The sequence below is a fragment of the Protopterus annectens genome, chromosome 3.part1 (assembly GCF_019279795.1).
Source record: "Protopterus annectens isolate FY-2018-M chromosome 3.part1, PAN1.0, whole genome shotgun sequence".
In the NCBI taxonomy this organism is placed as follows: Eukaryota; Metazoa; Chordata; order Ceratodontiformes; family Protopteridae; genus Protopterus; species Protopterus annectens.
In genome coordinates, this window is record NC_056732.1 from 1,101,501,436 (window position 1) to 1,101,522,526 (window position 21,091).

The 21,091-nt window shown below is 44.2% G+C and overlaps 1 protein-coding gene across 1 annotated transcript in view; it reads right to left on the bottom strand.

Annotated features, from left to right (window-relative positions):
* The window catches only part of LOC122797753 (trafficking protein particle complex subunit 9-like), a 3,992,710-nt gene that overhangs the window by 3,726,672 nt on the left and 244,947 nt on the right, over nucleotides 1-21,091 (bottom strand). The window contains exon 8 of the mRNA XM_044066278.1: nucleotides 11,370-11,586. Within this exon, the coding sequence (XP_043922213.1) occupies nucleotides 11,370-11,586 (217 nt within the window). The remainder of the gene's footprint in view (nucleotides 1-11,369; nucleotides 11,587-21,091) is intronic.

Genomic DNA, 21,091 nt, shown 5'->3' on the forward strand with positions numbered 1-21,091 from the left:
CCAAAGCAGGGGTTATGGACTTTCTAGGTGACCTAAGATGCATAACCCCCTTTAAGGAATAACTTGACCTCAAATCCATGGGGAAGTGAGAGGCAAGCAAGAGGAGATGGTGAACAGGTGGGTCTTTATGAAAAACAGGCTAGACCTGTATGTAAGAGCTCACACAGATATTTCAGGAGGGAAGATACCTACGATTACTTGGGGTCCTGCCCATTTCTTTGGCATCAATAGGAGAATCTCTTCCATTTGACTATGTACGATTTTCGAGTGGAGGGTCTCCTGGCTTCTTTCGTGCCTGTAAGGAATTAAAACCATATCATCCACAAAGTTAGGTTTAAGAATAACAGACTGGAATGAAGCAGTAACCCTTACAGTTGTGTGCCGAAATTGGTTTAGTTTGGCAGTTTGCAGTACTTGTCCCTGGTTAGAAAAAGGGAGAGGTAACCAATGCCATCTTGGCCAAAAGGGAATCACTAGCAAGAGTTCTGTATTTTTTTTTTTTTTGGGGGGGGGGGGGTCTTAGAACTCTTAGAATGAGAGGTAGCAGCGGGAAGACGTAGATGAGCTTCCCTGTCCAATGAAAGTGAAAACATCTGTTCTCCAAGCTATGGGACAATAGTTCCTGGTGCAAATTAGTGGAACCTGTTTGCTGGTCTTTGAAGCAAACAAACTGAGGGGTCCCCCAATTGTGAAGGATGCCCCATAAAAACTGCATGTTTAGGGTCCATTTATGAGGGTCCTCCAAGCACCTGCTTAAAAGGTCTGCCAACATAATGTCCTGTGACAGGATGTATGTGGCTGTAAGCAATATGTTATTCTGGGTGGTATGGTCCCAGGCTTGCTGTGCTATTTACAGAATTGGTAAGATCCAGTACCGCCTTGCTTGTTTATGCACCACATTACTGTTGTGTTGTTTGCGAATACTTGCATGGTACCGCTATTCCAGAGATGTGAAAAGACCTGAACAGCCTGGATGACAGACATTATTTCCTTCATGTTGATGTGTTCCTTTATTAGCATTGGCTGCTATCTGCCTTGTATTTGTTGGATGCCTGTTCAAGTCCCCCCCATGCTTTTTTGAGGAATCTCCCTTAACTAGGGCTGGAGGAGTGAAGAGAAGCCCTAGGATAAGTTTCACCTCATCCTTCGACCGTAACAGGTCCTATTTGAGACTGGGTAAAAGAGTAATCACTATTTCCAGGAGGCAAGAGAGTAGAGACCAAACTATTTTCAGGTACCACTGGATTTTCCTTTTATGCAGTCTGGCTAGAGGAAGAATCAGGATAGTAGCAACCATGAACCCCAGAGCACTTATGATCTTGCTGACAGAGCATAGGCTAGGGGAGGCAAGGTTGTTTATAAGGCTCTGCACCTTCTCTTGAGGTAAAGTAGGCTTACAGTCTGTGTCCAGCCTGCAAGCCAGAAAAACTAGGTACTGAGATGGGTGCAGAGAGGATTTTGTTGTAGTTGATCTTGAACCCCAACTGAGACAGGAAGAAGAGGGTGAACTGGAGATACTGTAGGAGAACTTGAGCTGAAGTAGCTTGGATTAGCAGGTCGTCTAAGTAGGGAAAAGTCTGCATTACCTGGGGGTTCAGTAGAAGACTATCACTGGAGAGAGACACTGTGAAAACTCCTGGGGCTGCAGAAAGCCCAAAAGGTAATGCCATAAACTGACAGTGTGAAAACCTAGTACAAAACCTGAGTAATCTCTTGCAAAGGATCCAAACTGGTACATGGAGGTAAGCACGCCTTAGGTCTAGGGATGCTAGAAAGCCTGGAACAGAATGAAAAGCAGCAGAGCTTACAGTGAGATCATTCTGAAAGTTGGCATTTTTAAGAAGGTGTTTAGTAAGGGGAGATCCAGTATGGGTCTCCACTGACCCTCTTGCCTGGCACTAGGAAAAGTCTTGAGTAAAACAAAAATTCATCTGGCACCAGCTCCACTATGCCTTGTGCCTGTAGTTCCTGTAAAATGGGTGGGATCAGATGAATTTGCTTGCATGAATGTGGGAATATGCCATTAAGAGGCGGAATACGTATTCAACACACAGCATACACTTTTTTTTTTTTTAATGATCGATAGCATCCATTTGTCTGTGGTAATCTTTTCCCAGATAGAGAAAGACTGGGTCAGCCTTTTTGAGAGGGGCTTTGTAGAGCTGCAGGCCAAAGAGAAAGGAGGTTGTGGATAGTCACAGAGATCTGTCTTCAAAGGAAGGCCTCACAGATGGGGCATCCTTCTGTGGTTTATCTGAGAATCTCTTTCTAGAAAACTTCCTGTGTTTTTGGCCAGGCCTAAGTCCCTTCTGACAAAAGAGGTAGGTTTGGTTGGGTAATTCCCCTGGTAACTAGACAGAGAAGTTAACAGAAGCTGTCTGCTGTTCTTCATGGTTTTACACTGCCCTTAGAGTTTGGAAAAGATTGACAGCTTAAAGGCCAAGCAAGACTTCTTGTCTCAAGGGGAATCCACTATTTTTGCTTTCATGTCCTCAGGGCTCTTGAGTGTGTACCTTTAACTCCTAGTGGGTGTGGCCTGAGCCTTTAAAAATGAAGTTATCACCTTGTAATTCTAACAAATACTCATTGACAGAGGCCAAATATCAATGCAATTGTGTTTGCCATCATGTATGCTTCAAGATAAGGGTATCATAGGTTCATAGGTAGATACTAGGCTATCTGCCCTAGGGCATTTATAAGCCTAGCCTGAGTGCATTTGGCTTTCGCCTCCCTATTAGATTAGCCTACTGTGCCTCTGTATAGTAGGTCACAGAAGGTAGCCCTTTAAGATTAGTTTACCATGCCTCTGTCGAGCAGGGACACACAAGAGATCCCAGGGGTGAATTTGCGATTTCCCATCCACGCGTCCATATTTCGCTTGAAGAGGGTCAGTGAGGGACTATGTCTAACATGAATTGGTATTTTATTCCAGTGCGAGGCTCACTCTGGAATAAAATACCAATTCATGTTAGACATAGCCCCTCGCTGACCCTCTTCAAGCGAAATCTGGACGGGATGAAATCGCACCCCTGCTGGGATCTCTTCTGTGTCCCTGCTCGACAGAGACATGGTAAACTAATCTTAAAGGGCCATCTTCTGTGACCTACTATACAGAGGCACAGTAGGCTAATCTAATAGGGAGGCGAAAGCCAAATACACTCGGGCTAGGCTTATAAATGCCCTAGGGCAGATAGCCTAATATCTACCTATGAACCTATGATACCCTGCATGCAGCATGGTTTTGAAATTATTAATGCAAGTATGAACAAGTAATATTTGACGCCTAGAGGAGCAGTAGGCGGGAACTGCAGATGCATCTGGAGGCGTCACTCAGATGTAATGAGTTAATAGCCTTGATTGCCAAAGCATTTTATTTTATTTATTTAACATTTGTTTACCATGGAAGTCTAACTGGGACAGAGCCCATTTTCAGCGAAGGCCCTAGGAAAAATGCTCCAGACGCATGTCTTTGGAATGTGGAGGAAACTGTAGTAATCAGAGGAAACCCACGCAAATGCAGGGAGGACATGCAGACTCTGCACAGAAGGTGCCCCAGCAGAGAATCGAACTGGAGAACCTCTTGCTGTGAGGAGATTACGCTAACTGCTGCACCACTGCTAGTAGAGGAGATATAAACTTTATACCTTACCTATCCATAGCCCTGCTTTCCTTGTCTGAAGGAGCTCACTGGCATTTGGAATGAGTTTAGAAAGTTTATCAGAGGAGACAAAAGCTACAGAAGGGTCTGCCACAGGATTTTTAAACAACTTAATATCATCAAGGAATTTATAAAATCTGTCTGGTCTTTTGGGAGCACAGAAAGCAAAACACAGACAAAGCAACCAAAATGAGTACACTTAGAACTGGTAAAAAAAACAGTGGGGGGAACACAAAAGGAGCTGTGTACTGCTTTATTTTACTACTACTACTAAGCATTTTTGTCTCAAATAGACTTCAGAGTAAAATAAAATTGCTGAAACAACCAAGCTTTTAAAATGAGAAGTTATGTACCTACCATAACGTTCCATGTTAGTTGTCTTCTCTCGCCTTCTTTCTTGCTTGATGGCTCCGACTCGGCACTTTGCTAAGCTCGAGAGTCACTTTTACCAGCTCGAGGCAGCCCCATATCCCATGATGCAAGGCGGTAAGTACCCAGATCTCGTGTGTTACCTATAGGCAATAACACCTAGCACAAAAAACTTCCCAGAAGGAAAGAAAGGCAAAAAGCCTGAAGGATGGGCTATAAGGTAGACCAGAACTAGCTGGTCTTAAGAAGCATTCTTCCATATAGGGAGAAAAAGGTCTGTCCAGGCCAGGGGGCAGGAGGGAGGGTCGCAAGAAAGAAGGTGAGAGAAGACAACTAACATGGAACGTTATGGTAGGTACATAACTTCTCAATGTTAAGTTGTCAATCTCGCCTTCATTCTTGCTTGATGGGACCGTCCCTAGCACCTCTATCCTGGGTGGCTCAATGGAACAGACTCTTGAGAACTGTAGAGCCAAAACTGGCTCTATCCCTGGAGGCCAAATCCAATTTGTAATGAGAAACAAAGGTATGAGGAGTGGCCCAAGTGGCTGCTGCACAAATAGTGTCTAATGGAAGTCTAGCCTGAAAAGCTGTGGAAGTGGCTAAGCTTCTGGTTGAATGTGCTTTAGGTTTTGAGCACAGCTGTTTTCCCCTGAGCTGATAGATTTCAGAGATGATGGAAGAAAGCCATCTAGATAAGGTCACTTTGGAGACAGGAAGGCCTTTCTCGTTATCAGCATAAGAAAGAAAGAGCTGATCGGATTTCCTGAATTGTTTTGTTCTGTCCAAATAATATCTGAGTTGGCGGTGAACATCAAGATAATGTAATTTTGTTCCGATCTGTTTGAGTAATTAGGGAAAAATACAGGGAGGTCAATAGATTGGTTCAAATTATTTTTCGAGGCCACCTTAGGCAAAAAGGTTGGATTAGTTCTCAAGGACACCCTGTCTTTGTGGAAGACCAAATAAGGGGACGAACAGAGAGCATGAAGTTCTGACACTCTCCTTGCAGGTAATAGCAACAAGGAAGAGTGTTTTCCATGAAAGAAATTTCAGGAACATGAAACAGCTGGCTCGAAGGGAGGAAGAATTAAGGATGTCAGCACTAGATTTAGGTCCCATTGAGGAGGAGGACTCCTGACTGGAGGTTTCAGGAGAAAAATTCCTTTTAGAAAGGCTCTACAAAGCCTGTGGGACATAATGTTGTGATCTGCAAAACCGACATGAAAGTTCGAGATAGCAGCCAACTGAACTTTGACCGTGGAAGATGAGGAGCCCGAGTGAAAGATTTCCGCTAAGAAATCCAAAACTGCTTGAACAGGGGCAGTAAAAGGATCTATATTTTTAGCTTTTGCCCAACAATAGAAGTGTTTCCACTTGCTGGTATAAATCCTTCTAGTAGAGGATTTAAGGGAAGCCACTATGATATCCCTAACAGGATTAGAGATCATAGGAAGCCTGGCTAAGGAAGGAAGTGGAGCAACCACGCTGTGAGGTTGAGAGAAGGAATAGACCGATGCAGCTGACCCGATTGGTGAATCAGAAGGTCTGGCACTGGGTCCAGATGCCACGGCTGCATCAAAAGGTGACGAGGGTCCAGATGCCACGGCTGCATCAAAAGGTGACGATGGAGGAACGGAAACCAAATTTGTCGAGGCCAATAGGGAGCAATGAGAATCATTTTGGCTCTCAAAATGGTGGCTTTCTGGAGTACTTGTGGAATCAGCGGGAAGGGAGGAAAGGCATAAAGAAGTCCCTGGGGCCAATCCTGGGTTAGAGCGTCTCTGGGGGGATGGCCTGGCAGTGGGAAGAGAGAAAAGAAGTCTGGGCATTTGCTGTTTTGGGGAGTAGCAAAAAGATCGCAACATGGGCGGCCCCATTCTAGAAAAATCTCCTCCACTATAGATTGTTTGAGAGACCACTCGTGAGGCATGAGAATAGCTCTGCTCAATCTGTCCGCTAGAATGTTGGTTTTCCCAGGGATATGCGTTGCTACCAGAAACCGATGAGAGGAGATCGCCCACTGCCAAAGTCTGAGAGCTTCTCGACACAAGGGGTAGGACTTGGTTCCGCCCTGTTTGTTGATATACCATACTACAGACATGTTGTCTGTGTGAACTGCAATTGTTCCCAAGGGAAGAAAGTCGTTGAGGGCTTGCAACGTTAAAAGCACTGCTCTCATCTCTAGGACATTTATGTGCAGGTGGTATTCGAACGGTTGCCATGTCCCATGAACCATCCTGCCCTGATAATGACCCCCCCACCCGATCAGGGAGGCGTCCGTAGTGACTGTGGCTACCAGGGCCGGGGATACAAAGGGTCTGCCTTGGTGAATCTGGGGAGAAGTAATCCACCATGATAGATAATTCTTGCAAATTTGTGTCACCAGGATTTGGTGACGCATGGGAAGTTGTTGGTAAGACCACTGGGTGAACAACATCCATTGAAGAAGACGCATGTAGAAGCGGGCCAGTGGAAGAAGGGTAATAGCCACAGCCATGAGGCCCAACACCTTCAGAACCATTTTGGCTTGCACCTTTTTGCTGGCAAGGATGATCCTCATGTGACTTTGGATATCTGAGATTCTTTGGTCTGTGAGGGTTGCTGACATCCGAACAGTGTTTAAGTTTGCACCTATGAAAGTAATAGACTGGCAGGGCAATAAGGAGGATTTTTCGTAGTTGATCTAAATTCCTAATTGAGTGCAGAGATTTAGGGTGTAATCCCTGGCTTGAAGAAGTTGATGCCTGGTGATGGCTGAAAGGAGCCAGTCGTCGAGATACGGAAACACCTGGAATCCTTGACGTCTCAGGTGAGCCGTGACCACTGCCATACATTTGGTGAACACTCTGGGGGCTGTAGTGAGACCAAAGGGCAGGGCTCTGAATTGAAAATGACTGGACCCCAGCCCAGCGGAGAAACCTTCTGGAGCGTCTGTGAATTTTTATGTGATAGTAAGCGTCCTGAAGATCTATTGAGCACATCCAGTTGTCCTTTTCTAGGAAGGGCAAAATTGATTGAAGTGTGACCATTCGAAATCTTGTCTTTCTCACAGACTTGTTGAGTCTGCTGAGATCCGATATTGGTCTCCAGTCTCCCGTCTTTTTGGGGACCAAAAAGAATCTTGAGTAGATTCCGGGCTCTGAATGGTCTGTTGTAACTGGCTGAATGGCTCTTTTTTGTAGAAGCTTTGATACTTCTAACTCTGCAATTTCCCTTAGACCGGGTGGCACATCTGGAAGGGAATTTTTGTGAGTGAAAGGACTTTCCTCGAAAGGAATCTTGTAACCCTCTGATATAATCGACTGTACCCATCTGTCTTGAGAGAGGGAACACCAGGCTTCTGGGTACAGCGATAGTCTTCCCCCGACTGCCTCCAAGGATGGACAGTCGGGCAACATCTCAGGGATGCTGGAAGGGCTGGTCAGAGAGAGGCTCTCTGCTTCCCTGGTTTTGTGGACCCCCTCTGCCTCTAGAGCGTCTGTTATTATTACCCCTCTGCCTCTAGGGGTAAACTGACCACGTCGTCTGGCGTGACTCCTGGGATTTACGGAACCACATTTTCCGCCCTTCTGACCTTTGGGGTAAGGTCTAGAGGGGTAGAAAACGGACCCCTCGGCAGAAAGAGTCTTGCCGTCCTGCTCACACCTGGTCAATGTATCCTTCACTTGAGGGCCAAACAATGCTGACCCATCAAAGGGAGAATTCGCGAAGGGCCTTAAAGGGATCTGCAAAATTACAGAGCCGCATCCAGGATTGACGTCTAAGAGCCACTCCTGTACCTGGCTCTACTCGCTCCATCTGCTGCATACGAGATCAGTTGCATGGAGGAGTTAGCTATAGAATTAAGGATTCCTAGCTGAGAAGCAATCTTTTCTTGAGCCCCTGCAGCCGTAGGATCCTGCACTACTTCACCTAGTTCCTTAAGGATGTCCCTTTGGAGTCTGGTGAAGTGACATAAATAGTTCAGCGAACGCATGGCAAAGGTCGCTGAGGAGAACATCCGCTTACCATACCTATCCATGGTCCTAGAATCCTTATTAGGAGGATGGACTGGTACGGAAGGATCTGCAAGTTCCTTCTTAGTGGCGGCCGCCACCACCATGGCATCAACAGGGACACCTTTTGTGAGGAATTGCTTTTCAGAAGGGGCTGTAATAAATTTAGATGGCCTCCTAGGAACTGGCTCTACAGAATCCGGAGCAGCCCAAGCCTTTCGAGCAATAACCTGCATAAGGGGGTCGAAAGGTGGAGACACCCAGGAGGTGGAGGGTAGAGATCCAAACGCCTCTAGGTATACCGACTCATCCTCGGAGGGATTTATGGAGGGCCAGTTTCCCCTCTGTTTTAGGAGTTCTAGGATGTCTGAAAAGGAGACATCCTCAGAGGGGGATCTTGGGGATCCCTCCGACTCATCTAAGTCGGTATCTGAAGTGGTAGACTCAGGGGAGTCCAGGTGTTTCCTCTTACAAGTCCTCTTGCGCGGAGGATCTCCTGACTGGTCAGGAGAATCCTCGGAAGAGGGAGTTCTTCCCAATGGGGAAACCTGAGGCGGTGGATCTCTAGGTCCGGGAGCAAGAGAGATGGAAGAGATATCGACAGGCACTGTAGAGGGAGGAGCTAAGGGAATAGACTGCTGACTGAGCCCAGTGGCCAGTACACTCTTCATCACCTCGAAGGCCCCCCTCCCAGGGAGATCCGAGAGAACCCGTTCCGAAGAAACTGGGACTCCCGGGCCCACCGAAAGGGAAGGCTCCGAGGCAGATGTCGGAGCCGAGCTCACCAAGGCCGAAGCTCCAAGGGGAAGAGCGGGGTCGGACAAGGTCTCGAGAAGGAGACAAGAGTAGATGCCGAGGGTGCAGAAGGGGGGGGGGTATCTGCCCCTCAGCCATAGCCGTAACTATCCCCGTAGACTCCAGCTCCAAACTCTGGGGTAGAGTCGAAGGAGGAACTTGAAGAGGGTGTGGACTAATAGTCATCTGTTGAGACGGACTATGAAGCATCTGTCCAGTGCCTGTGATTTTAATAATCTACTTACCACCCTCTCTAAATCATGGTCAGATAACCTGGACGACCTAGATGATCGGCTCCGATGGCTCCGTTCCGAAAGAAGAGGTGAGGCTGGAGCTGACAGAATCGGTTCCAAAGAGGGGGACCTGGACCTCTTCCTCGAAGGAACCATCGGAGCCGACAAAGCTACTGATCCAGTCGGAGCCGATAACTTTTCGGCTCCGAGAGAAGATCTAGACGCATCGGCTCCAGCCGGAGCCAATGCAGGCATCGAAATAGCGGTGTCGGTCGGCGCCGACACCGAAGCCTGGGCCACATGGTGGTCGGAGCCAGTACTCGGAACAGACACCAAAGTGACCATGGAAGTATCGGCACCGATAGCCATCGGTGCCGAAGATTTAGCCAATGTTGGATCGGCTCCAGTCGGAGCCGATCTCGACTCCGACAAAGTCAGAGCCAAGGCCGAAGGCTTGGGTACAGAAGCCTGGGCCTTAGACTTGGAAGGCTTTCCCGGAGCCGATTTGGCCGGGGAGCCCTCCGGTTTAAGGAGTCCCCTTAAAATCAGTTTGTTTCTCCTTTCCTGCAGGACTCTCTGGCTAAAAGAATGACATATTGCACAGGAGTCCTGCAGGTGGAGAGGTCCCAGGCAGTACAAACAAGAAGTGTGACCGTCTGTCAGAGACATCTTCTGACAGCACGAGTCACACTTCTTAAAGCCTGAGACCCTCTGCTCTTTGGACATAGTAGATACAGAAAACAGTACACACACAGTCCCAAACAAACAATTAAAATTAAAGTATAAACAGTAAAAACCTCACACACACACACACACCCTGATGGGGGGGGATGGGAGGGAAGGAAGGCCTGACTAAAAAAATTAAGGAGGAAGGATAATTTTAGTCAAAAAGGGGGCTTACAATTAACAAAAAATGAAAGATTTCTAAGAAAAAATAGTCTAAAAGGGTTAAAGCAGTTTAAATTTAAACACTTACCAGGAGCTGGTAAAAGGAGGACCTCATCAGCGAAGCGGCAAACGAGATCTGGGTACTTATCACCTTGCATCATGGGATATGGGGCTGCCTCGAGCTGGTAAAAGTGTCTCTCGAGCTTAGCAAAGTGCCGAGTCGGAGCCGAGGATCGGCTCCGAACCCATCAAGCAAGAATGAAGGCGAGATTGACAACTTAACATCCCAAGTTTAACAATCAGATCCCAAATCCAATCAACAGTTACTGAATGAATGATCCTTGAAGCTGTACTAAGACAAAAAAAAAAAAAGGTAAAACAGTACAAAAATAAATATTCAACCATTAGTAATGTAAAACTACAATGAACAATACTTGTACAAGAATGATACAAATACAAACATTTCAACATAAATAACTTGGATGGCTTCTAACATTTTTACCTAACCACCAAAAACAATATGGGCCCTTATCAGCTGATAGAGTTTTCAGAAACTTGAAATTCATATTGTCGAGACCATATGATTGAGTTTTTGAAACCCTGAAGCTTTTGAAGAGAGGTTGTGGTACAGTGGAGCCTCTTGCTGTGAGATTGCTTCAACTGTAGTGCAATCTCAGAGTTGGTATGCAAACATCTATATGATATTTGCAAAGTGGAAAACCCAAAACTGCCTGAGTAGACATACACAGAAATGTATTACTTTTAAGTACAATGATCAGGGAGATAATATGAATAGCAAGCTTGAATTAAAAGAATTCAATTGGCACTTTATGTTAAACTCACATGAAGTACCAGGGTTAAATGACAGTATATCTCTTGTGTGTGTGTTTTAAAGAATAAAGTAACTTTGATATGACTTGGTCCCTTGTGAATAAGTGAAAAAAGTTTATATAATGAACATACTGTAAGAGCTAGTACAAGTCAAACACAACGAATTCATTGAACTACAATGAAGCTAAGTCCACTGAACACACCGTTCTCTTTTCAGTTATGGCCTGGGACTAGGTCTTGTTAAGTAACTTGTTAGGAACAGAGTAGGTGAATGGATGATGTGAGAGTCAAACACACAACTGCTGCAGGGTCTACCTCGAGCAGTACACAGTCTTAAACTTCTGTGCCGAACATTGGTTAAAATCAACAAAATGAAGTCCACCTGCAACAATGGGTCAGTTTCTGACTGGGCATAGCTCTCCACAAAATGAGTGATCAGTTTGATTAGCTTTACTGTTTCTGAATCTGACTGCCAAAACTGACTGCAAAGTTATTTTAAGCAATTTAACCTAAAATTCCAGAACATCTCTCTCTGCTTCTTTGTATGACAGATCCCTTTATATGTAAAAATGAAATGAAATTCACCAAGTTTCGCACCTTTGTTAAAGTCTTGAGGATCCAAGGAGAGACTGTAACCAGGAAGTGTTTCCAGTAGCAGTTTATAGCATGCTCTCCAACCTGGCTCTTGTATAGTAGGAGCAACACACTGCATAGCAGCTACACGTTTGAAGAATGCTGACTTTCTGTGAAAACCAATACACTCGTACAGTTCGGACAGAATACTGTACCGCTGAATCTTCTCCTCTTCTGACAGCTGAAATGAAAAACAAACATTTTAACAGCAAAGTAAAAGAAAATATGCCAGCTGCCTAAATAATTTTAAATGAAGGTGTAGGAAGCAAGCAAGGACTCCGACACTGTCTGGCATGCATACGGGATGTACTGAGGGGTGTGTGTGCGTGTGTGTGTGTGCGTGCACGCGTGTGCGTGTGTGTGTGTGTGTGTGTGTGTGTGTGTGTGTGTGCGTGTGTGTGTGTGCGTGTGTGTGCATAGCTCAAACAGAATCATACTCATGACAGTATGCAACTTTGGCCAAGCTCTAGGAAATGTGCAGCAAATTTAGTATACTCTGTCTAGTACAGATTCCAACAGCATATACAACACTGTCAGAAGCCAAGTGTCTGTTGGGATGTCAAGAAAAGATAAGCTGTATGGTAAAACTCTATGCCAAGCTAAACTATGTAGCCATCATCTATTTGTAAATGGGAGTCTGGAAATCTAGCATCATAAGATTGAAATCTAAGGATCAAGGGTGTTTCGTATGCAATCATCAAGAGAAAATTTACAGTTTAAAATTACAGGACACAAACATGCAAACAGACAGCTGTATGTTGTAACAATAAGTAAACTAAACCTGGACTTCAGCAGAAGAAAGATGACATAAATGCACACAGTAATGCAGGTTCTGCATACCTGTTAAGAGTGCTTCAGAAATATTATTTTAAAAGGATCACAGGGAAAGTACAGTTGTGTACACTTACCATAAATGTAGATGTTAGAGTGTATTCACTTTTGCAGTCATCACACTTGGGTTATCCTGCCAGGGGTAGCCCTCAGTCAGCCCGAATACCAGAGGATTAGTATTTCTGCATCGGTTGCTGTCACTGACGAAAGGTTCCACAGCCATGAGTGCTTGTAGCTCAAACTCTTCTAGCTGAAGTGATGGCCAGAAGCAAGGCTGTCTTCCAAGAGAGGAATTTTAACTCTGCTGATGCAGCAGGCTCAAAGGGGGGTAGTGTGAGTTTTTCCAACACAAAATTTAAGTCCCAAGCTGGGGTATGAGCTCTTCTGGGGGGCCTTCAATTGTTAGCCCCTCTTAGGAACTGTTTGATAACAGGGTGAGAAAAGGGAGTTGGCCCTGTGCTGTAATGAGCAGAGATGGCAGAGGCATGAATTTTAAGAGGAGAAGGACAGACCCCTGTGCAGATCTGCTAGGTAATCCAGGATGAGAGGTAGGGAGGGCATTGCTGCATCAGCTCCCTTAGCCTGGATCCAGGTGCAATACCTTTTCCAGTTGTCAGCATAGGATTTTCTAGTGCTAGGGCTTCTAGCCTCACGTATATTGTCCAGGACCTGCTTGTTTAGGCTGGCAACTGGAGGAGAGGACAGGGAATAAGCCAGGTTGCCAGGCCTCACGTATATTGTCAAGGACTTGCTTGTTTAGGCTGGCAACTGGAGGAGAGGACAGGGAATAAGCCAGGCTGCCAGGGTCAGGGTCTGCAATTGTGGATGCAAGAATTCTCCATTCTGCTGGGTGAGGAAATTTGAGATCGGAGGTAGGTGCCAAGGAGGCAGGGGTGACAGACTGTGCAGCAGTGGGTACCAGTGCTGGCGTGGCCAGTCTGGGGCAATCAAGATTGCTCTTGGTTTTTCCTCCCTTATTTTGAGTAGTATCCTTGGGAGTGGAGGTAGAGGGGGAAATGCATAGATCGAGAGGTTTACCCATTGGAAGGATAGGGTATACACTTTCCAGGCCTTGCTATGAGGTTCCCTGGTGCAGAATTTGCTGAGTTGGTGGTTGTTGTGGGAGGCAAATAAGTCTACCTTTGGGGTGCCCCATTTCTGAGTTACGAGGTTGAAGGTGCTGTGGTCTAGCTGCCACTCATGTGGGTCTAGGAGGTTTCTGCTTAAGTTGTCTGCCAGAGTGTTTTGGGAGCCTGGCAGGAATTGTGCTAGCAGGTGAATATGCATGGCTGAAGCCGTGTGCCAAAGGGTCATGGCTAGCCAGCAGAGGGGATAGGAGTGAGTTCCTCCTTGCTTGTTGATGTACCACATCACTGTGGTGTTGTCTGTTTTGATCAGTAGTGGCCCCGGGGATAGTAGGGGTCTGAAAGCTGTCAGAGCGTGCTGAACAGCTAGCAATTCTTTTTGATTGATGTGCAGATTCATTTGATTTGGACTCCAATGGCCCTGAAAGCACCTGCCATCCAGATGTGCACCCCAGACATAATCTGATGAGTCAGTGGTTAGGGCCTGGGCGGTGTGGGATTGTGAAAAGGAAAGGCTCTTGTTGTGGTTGTATGCTGCTACCCACCAAAGAAAATCTTTCTTCAGGGAAGGTATCATAGGTATGATAGTTGCCAGGTCCTGAGAGTGTTGACACCAAAGGCTTTTTAAGTACCACTGAAGTTTCCTCAAATGCAGTCTGGCATATGGAATGAGTAGAATGCAGGATGCCATGAACCCTAGAGCTTGCAGGATTTTCCTTGTGGATAACTGGGTTCTGGTGGCTAGCTGAGAGAAGTAGTCTGTCAGATAGGCTTGTTTTTCTGGAGTAAGGAATGCCATCTGGGATGCTGTGTCCAGGCTTGCTCCCAAGAATACAATTTTTTGAGTGGAAATTACTTTGGATTTCTTTTTGTTTATAGTGTACACCAGGGAGGTCAGTAGGTCCTTTACAAAGGTCAGGTGCTGTAACAGCTTTTCCTGACTGTCTGCCTGATTCAGGCCGTCGTCTAAGTAGGGGTAAATTTGAATATTTCTTTGTCTGCAAAAAGCAATGGCAGGAGCCAGGCATTTGGTGAAAACTCTGGGAGCAGTGGATAAGCCAAAGGGAAGTGCAGAGAACTGAAAGTGCATAGAATGCATAGATTGTGCCCTCAAACGTAGATATTTCCTGCAAGAATCCCTGACTGGAATGTGTAGATAGGCCTTTTTTAGGTCTAGGGTGGCTAACCAAGCATCCTTGGATAGCATAGGGAGAAGCTGCTGGAGGGTGAACATTTTGAATTTGGGTATCAACATGAAGGTGTTTAGAATGGATAGAGCAAGGATTGTCTGCCAGGTGCCCTCTTTTCCGGGTACCAGGAAGAGCCTGGAATAGAATCCTTGGCCTATGTGGTCTGCAGGAACAGGTTATATTGCCCTCATGGACAGCATCGAATGGTCTTGGTTTTGGGCCTCTGCCCACTGGTTTGGAGGAAGATCTGGAAACCCTTTTGGGGTTGGCAGTGTGTGGAAATAAATTTGTATCCCTGGGACACTATGTTTAGTATCGATAGTTAAACTCCTGGTGAAACTGCGCAAAAATAGTTTCAAGAAAACACTTTAAACGCCAAAAGATTTAATAAAGTAAAGCTTTCGGGTACTGATGAAGGGTGGTTAACCCGAAAGCTTTACTTTATTAAATCCTTTGGCGTTTAAAGTGTTTTCTTGACAGTATGTTTAGTACCCATCGGTCATTGGTGATGGAAGCCCAGTTTTTTGCATGAAAGGAGTGTTTTCCTCATAGGAGCACAAGCATGTGGGCAGAGGGAAGGGGTGGAGTTGTAAAGTAATTGCGAGTTCTTTCCATAAGGGAGTGGTTTAGCACTCCCTGCTTTTGATGTAGAAGAACTCCATTGCTTAGATCTACGCATTCCCTGGGGCTGCTGTCTGGGGGGGGGGGGGTCTGCTTCCCCTAGATCTTGTCTGAGATGGCCTTGAGGGGGCTAGAAAGGACCAGTGCTTGGAGGGGCAATGCCTACTGAACCTTGGAGGCTGGACTTGCAAGAAGTCTTTAACTGTCTGCATAGATTTTGCTTTTTCTTCCATTTTTAAAACCTCTTCTGCCTTGGTGCCAAACAAATTGTCTTTGTGCAATGGTGCGCCCAATAGTTTTGATTTGACATGGTCTGGCAAGGTCTGTTCCTTAAGCCAAGCATGCCTTCTAAGCACAGAACCTGTGACTGCTGCCCTGCAGGATGCTTCTAGGGCGTCAAAGCCACATTGCAAAGTGCGCTTAGTAACTTGGTTTGCAGAACGCATAAGCTCCTGTAATTCTTTATTTTCTGCACAAGCAGGAAAGGTAGATACTTTTTGTTTAAGGAGTTCCATTGTATGTTGCTGGTATATCAGCATGTGGAACTGACAATTTAGTGCTCTAATGGCAAGAGTTGCAGAGGTGTATAATTTTTTACCCCATCTATCTAAAGCTCGGGAATCCCTGTCCGAAGGGGTGGGATTCTTGGCTGTGGTTGCTTTTATTCCTTTAGGTCCCTGGGAGATGACCTCTAGGTCCGCAGTAGGATTTTTAAAAAGAAATGTGTGCGAGTCAGGGACTCTAATACCGGTCAGGTTTCCTGGGAGCAGGTGGGTAAGGGTGTCAGGAATTAAGCTAGATTCCATGAAATCATCCACAACATCCAGGACAGAAGGAATAGCTAAGGGTCTGTGCTGTGGTAAATCTAAAAATTCCCTGAGTCTCTTTTTGGACTGAGGATAATCCTGACATTCCCAATAGAAATGTTCTCTCAAAGTATGTACGGTTTCACCAAAAGAAAAATCCTCTGCAGGAGAGGCAGAGGGAATGCATTCCTCTGCATCTGAATCCTCATAAGCAGACAAGGGCATGTCTTCATATTCTGAAACCTCAGAGTAGTCGGACTCCTGGTCAGATAAAACTGCTGGGGACAAGTCTTTTTCTTTTAGAAGGGGTAGGCTGGCTTCCCCTAATAAGCATGATAAGGTCTTCCTCCATTTTAAGCATTTGGGATTGAGGTATGGAAGCAGGTGCTTGAGTTTGGATCATTTTTTAGGTATAGTTCGTACCCTGGGCCTTAGAACCTGGTAGTTTTAGAAAGAACTGAAGACGCGACAGAAGTCGTCAGTTTGTGTTGAATATCGTTAGTGCAAAGAACTTCCTTGAAAGCCGGTGCCTGCTCAGCAGCTCTGGACCCATCCAAGGTAGAGATACTGCAGGATCCTTAATCAACAAAGAGTCTCGCAGCATACCGGGCTACGAACGGGTCTCTGTAGCGGCCTGGGAATCCATAGAAGCAGGCATCAGGGGTTGCTAAAGTGCCTCACTGAGTACCGGCGAACTGGCGACTAGCTTAACATAAGTGTTGTCAGCAGTTTTGGACCTGTGCTTTGTCTCTGTCTTTATCCTTACGTTTTCTTTCAGAAGATCGGTAGTCGGCTGGCTTACTGAAGCCATTTCGGAATATGGAGATTGAGAGCGAAAGTATTTAGCTACGATAAGGGCCAGATGACATATTGTTCTGGTGTTGAGCAAAGCACAAAACTGACAGTGAGTGACATCGTGGTCTGGGCCTAAACAGGTGACGCAGCAAGAATGGAAATCTCGGTGTGGTATTTGCTTTCCACAGGCGGGACAATTGCTAACCTTTTCTGACATTGGTTAGAGCAAGAACAAAGGATCTCCAATGGCGTACTTAGCTTTAGAAAACTTCAACTTCAATTTTGGAAACGAAAAACTCTGGTAGCAGCCAACCGGCACTAGTGCGAACTACTTCTGCTTCGGGCTCCTCGGCAAGAAAGACTGATGTAATCGCGTCAGCTGCCTGATTTTATACCACTGACAACCTGATCTCAGTCCTGGAGCGACAGCAACTGATGCAGAAATACTAAGCCTCTGGTATTCAGGCCGATTGAGGGCTACCTTTGGCAGGATAACCCAAGTGTGATGACTGCAACAGTGAAACATGAAGAATATCTCCAGCTGTGGTTTCTGCATGTCAGTGTCAGTGTGGGTGCTTTTGGAAGTTGGATACCTAAATAAAAGATGCACAGCAGCAGCTCATGGCCCTTGTTAAGAAGAAACCCAAATGTTTGGGAGAATATGCCAGCTCTGTTAATGTATAGGGATAAAGCCCTGACTGCAACCTAAGCAACAGCAGGCAGCTCAGGAATCTGTTGTATCAGATGTGGGCGAAGGAGATGAATAAAGAGGTGTAAGGCTGCTCACCTCTCCCCAGGGGAAGGTGTGTATGCTTAAGGCACAGAAGCCCTGCTAGAGGCTACGGATAACACTGGAGTCTCCGGTTACAAGGGACGGGGGGCTTGGTCAATTGAGCACATAATGCAGATGTGTGCTGTGCATCACTGAAGTCCACTAAATGTCAACTCCTTGGACACAAAGGGCATGCTTAGATAAAAATAAATAAAAACAGAAAAGAGAACAAAAACTGTGATTTCCTCACAGTTTCATTTCATGTGTTCTAGGGGGTGGGGGGCAGCTGCAACCCAGAAGCCATTACCACAAGCACAACCTGATAAAACTTGTACAAAATATCATATCATGCCAGTGGAGTTAGTTTAATTCTGCAAAACCTTTCATAGTAAGACATGCATACACAAAGAAAAAAAAAATCCTAAACCTTAACCCTAAGAGCACTGGTGAGCACAGAACAGTAAGGATGAATGACTGATAGGAAAGTTTTTGTGTTTAGTGTTACAGGTCAAAAATACAGATGCCAAGGTTAACAGTCCTACTTTTGCTGCCTTTCCAGCAAAACAGTCTCAAAGTTGTCTGTGCATCTCCATGAATGAATCTTTTAGTTTTCTCAGTAATTTGGAGATTTATACAAAAAAATTACTGCAACAAACTGTTGAATAATAGAGTCAGCTGGGTACAACAGAGCAATTACAGTTTTCATTTCTGGAGATAACACTGAATCTCACCTGGACATCATTTAACCTACCACAGTACAAACTCAAAAAGAAGTAGACCTTGCTAGAAATCAACATTGAACTGACAGACTATGGTTTCATGTGACAATACTTTTGCATTAGCATTTTGTGTATGTGTACGTACACATTACATATTTGCTCCTTCCACAGCAGGTTTTGCTAAAAATCTTCACATTAAATTTTAAATGTATTATTTTGTATCAGCAGTTTAACAGTTAAATAACTCCCAGCTGTATTACATGTGCTTAAACTGAATTTAATAGAGAGAATACCTGGAAAAAAAGACAGGTAACCCAGGGAAATCCAACTAACCAGCACCTGTTTTTAATAGAGCATATTTAATGATAGATAAATAATGCGCATGGGAACAGAAGGGTAGAAAACAGAATGTAGCAGAACTGCACCTCATCTTTTTAGCTGTGCATCTGAAAAACAACACATTCCAGGAACGCTACATACTCAGGCATGAGCTGTCCGTTCAAAAGAACATGCACATACTGAAAGAAGCAGAAAAGAACATCTGCCAAGTACTTCCTTCCATTGGTCATGAGTTGACAGTCTCTCTGTTTTCCAGGTTGTAACTGCAATCAGGAAACTGATATTAATAAAAAGTCTAGCCATCAGACAGCTAACAGTTTCCTTGTTTTTTTCCTACCTCACCCTGTACTGCAAAAGTAGTGTAGCTCATCTTATAAACACAATACCTTCAACTGTCCCATCTACAGAGTTCAAGCAATTTTCTTTATCTTAATCATTTAACAGAGACAGATGATCCAAGTTTTCCCAAGCACAGATGTAATGCCAAATAGCAGCCATGTCAGTGCAAATTTGCCTTTTATCAACTGTCCCTGACTTCAGAATATGGAGCAGTGAAAAAGGGAAATCCCTTAGTCCCTTCTTTTACTTGGTTTGCAGAAAAACACAAGTTTAAGAATGTATACTCTGTGATACCTTATAGTGAAAGCACACCTGTCAGTACTTACAAAATTGAAAAAAACAAATCCCTTTAATATTAAGCACAACATTTTCAGCTAATGCTAGTGTGGTTGGGAATTTCACTTTCCAATAACACGCACTTACTGTAGAGTGAGAAAAATCATATTTGACATTTTTTAACCGGGGTTAGTCCAACTGAACTAGAAGCCCATTTTCAGTGGAGACCAGAGGAGAAAAGCTCCAGAAAGTTACATACAAAATTTAATTGAACAAAGATATAGTTTGTTCAATTAAAATAAAATAAAAATAGCTGTTGATGCTTTATTTCAATTTCAGTCTGTTTTACATTGTTATACATGAGCAATATACATGCTTGTATATATTTTATATGCTTTTTATATGCTTCCAAAATAGACATATATTAAGTTTCATACTAATATGTATATACGCAAGCTGCTATTGAATTTTATTGAATTTTAGCTGAGTGATTAAAATATAAAATATATGTTAATAGCGGCTATGAATATGCCGTGTATAAGGCTGCGCTGAAACACTATGTACTAGTGCTTTAAGCATATGTATTACATCAAATATTTGATTGTTTTAGTATAATTGTTTAATTGTTTTGTTAATTGAATTTAGTAGGTAGATCTAGCTATAAAAGCAAGCAAGAGTTATTGTATGGTAGATCTGATGAAGCGTGCATGTGGCACGTGAAAGCGCTCATCTTCTGTTTTTATGGTCAATAAAATTGGAATATACTGCAACAAGGACGTTGATTTTTTTCATGGTGACTTCAACAGTTTATTTTGCTTCAATTCATTCCTTTTACTTGGCTGTTGAGTACTTCAGGAAGTTTGCGATATTATTTGATTCATAGTTTAAATTATACAATATAGTAAAAGTAATGTCTTTTGGCTTTTCCTGGTTAGGCGTTGCTACAGCGGATCGCCGGTCCGCTTATGATTGGCAGTGGATTTTTATGGTGTCAAGTTGCCAGCCCAACCTTCAAACAAAGCACACCCACTCATGTACACACCTACCTGCATGTCTTTAAAGTTCACTCGACCATGGGGAAGACATGCAGAGTCTGCACAGAAGGCTCTCCAACCGAGAATAGAACTGGAGAGCCTCTTGCTGTGAGGCGACAACACTAACCGTTGCATCACCTCGGCCACTTAAATTATACAAAAAGTATAATATGGAATATGCACAAAAATTTACAGATTTGTGTAGGGGTGGGAAGGGGACTTATCACAAGAATACTTAATTTTTATATATTTTTTTATTTGTTGACCCAGCTGATGCTGCTGGTGTTGGTGAATCAGATGCCCGCAGGTACATTTTCAAGGAGATATTGAATCAAATTTTCACTTACAATGCATTAATCACCAACTCTAGTACACATAATCATATTTTATGTCAACATTTGCTTCTGAACATAACCAATACATACTGCACATACTAGCATATACATACATCAGTTTACTATGTTAAAATTTTTCTGTAAATAACCTCCTGTAAAACTTCAGCAACATCTTAAGTATGGTCAATTACTTAACCCTAAAAGGTCTGAATGACTTGCTATTTTATTATTATGGTTTAAATTACTGCAATTTTGTTTTTGGACAATTTATTTTTTGCAGTTACTTTTTTCTTCAGTGTGGGTGGATCCTTTGACATTTATTTATTTCCTCTCCTTCAGATGATGTTTCTATAGAATGTGTGGTGCAGAAACTAAATGAGTAAAGAGAACAGAACGTTTCAGCTGAGAAAAGTTTTAATTTGGGGGTTTGTTTTACTCAGCAGGCTGGCAGAAGGACTTCAAATATATTTTTGTGCTATGTACTTATTTTCTGCTTCATATATGTAATAAGTGTCAGAGGATGCTTTCTAATTATAAAGTGCAG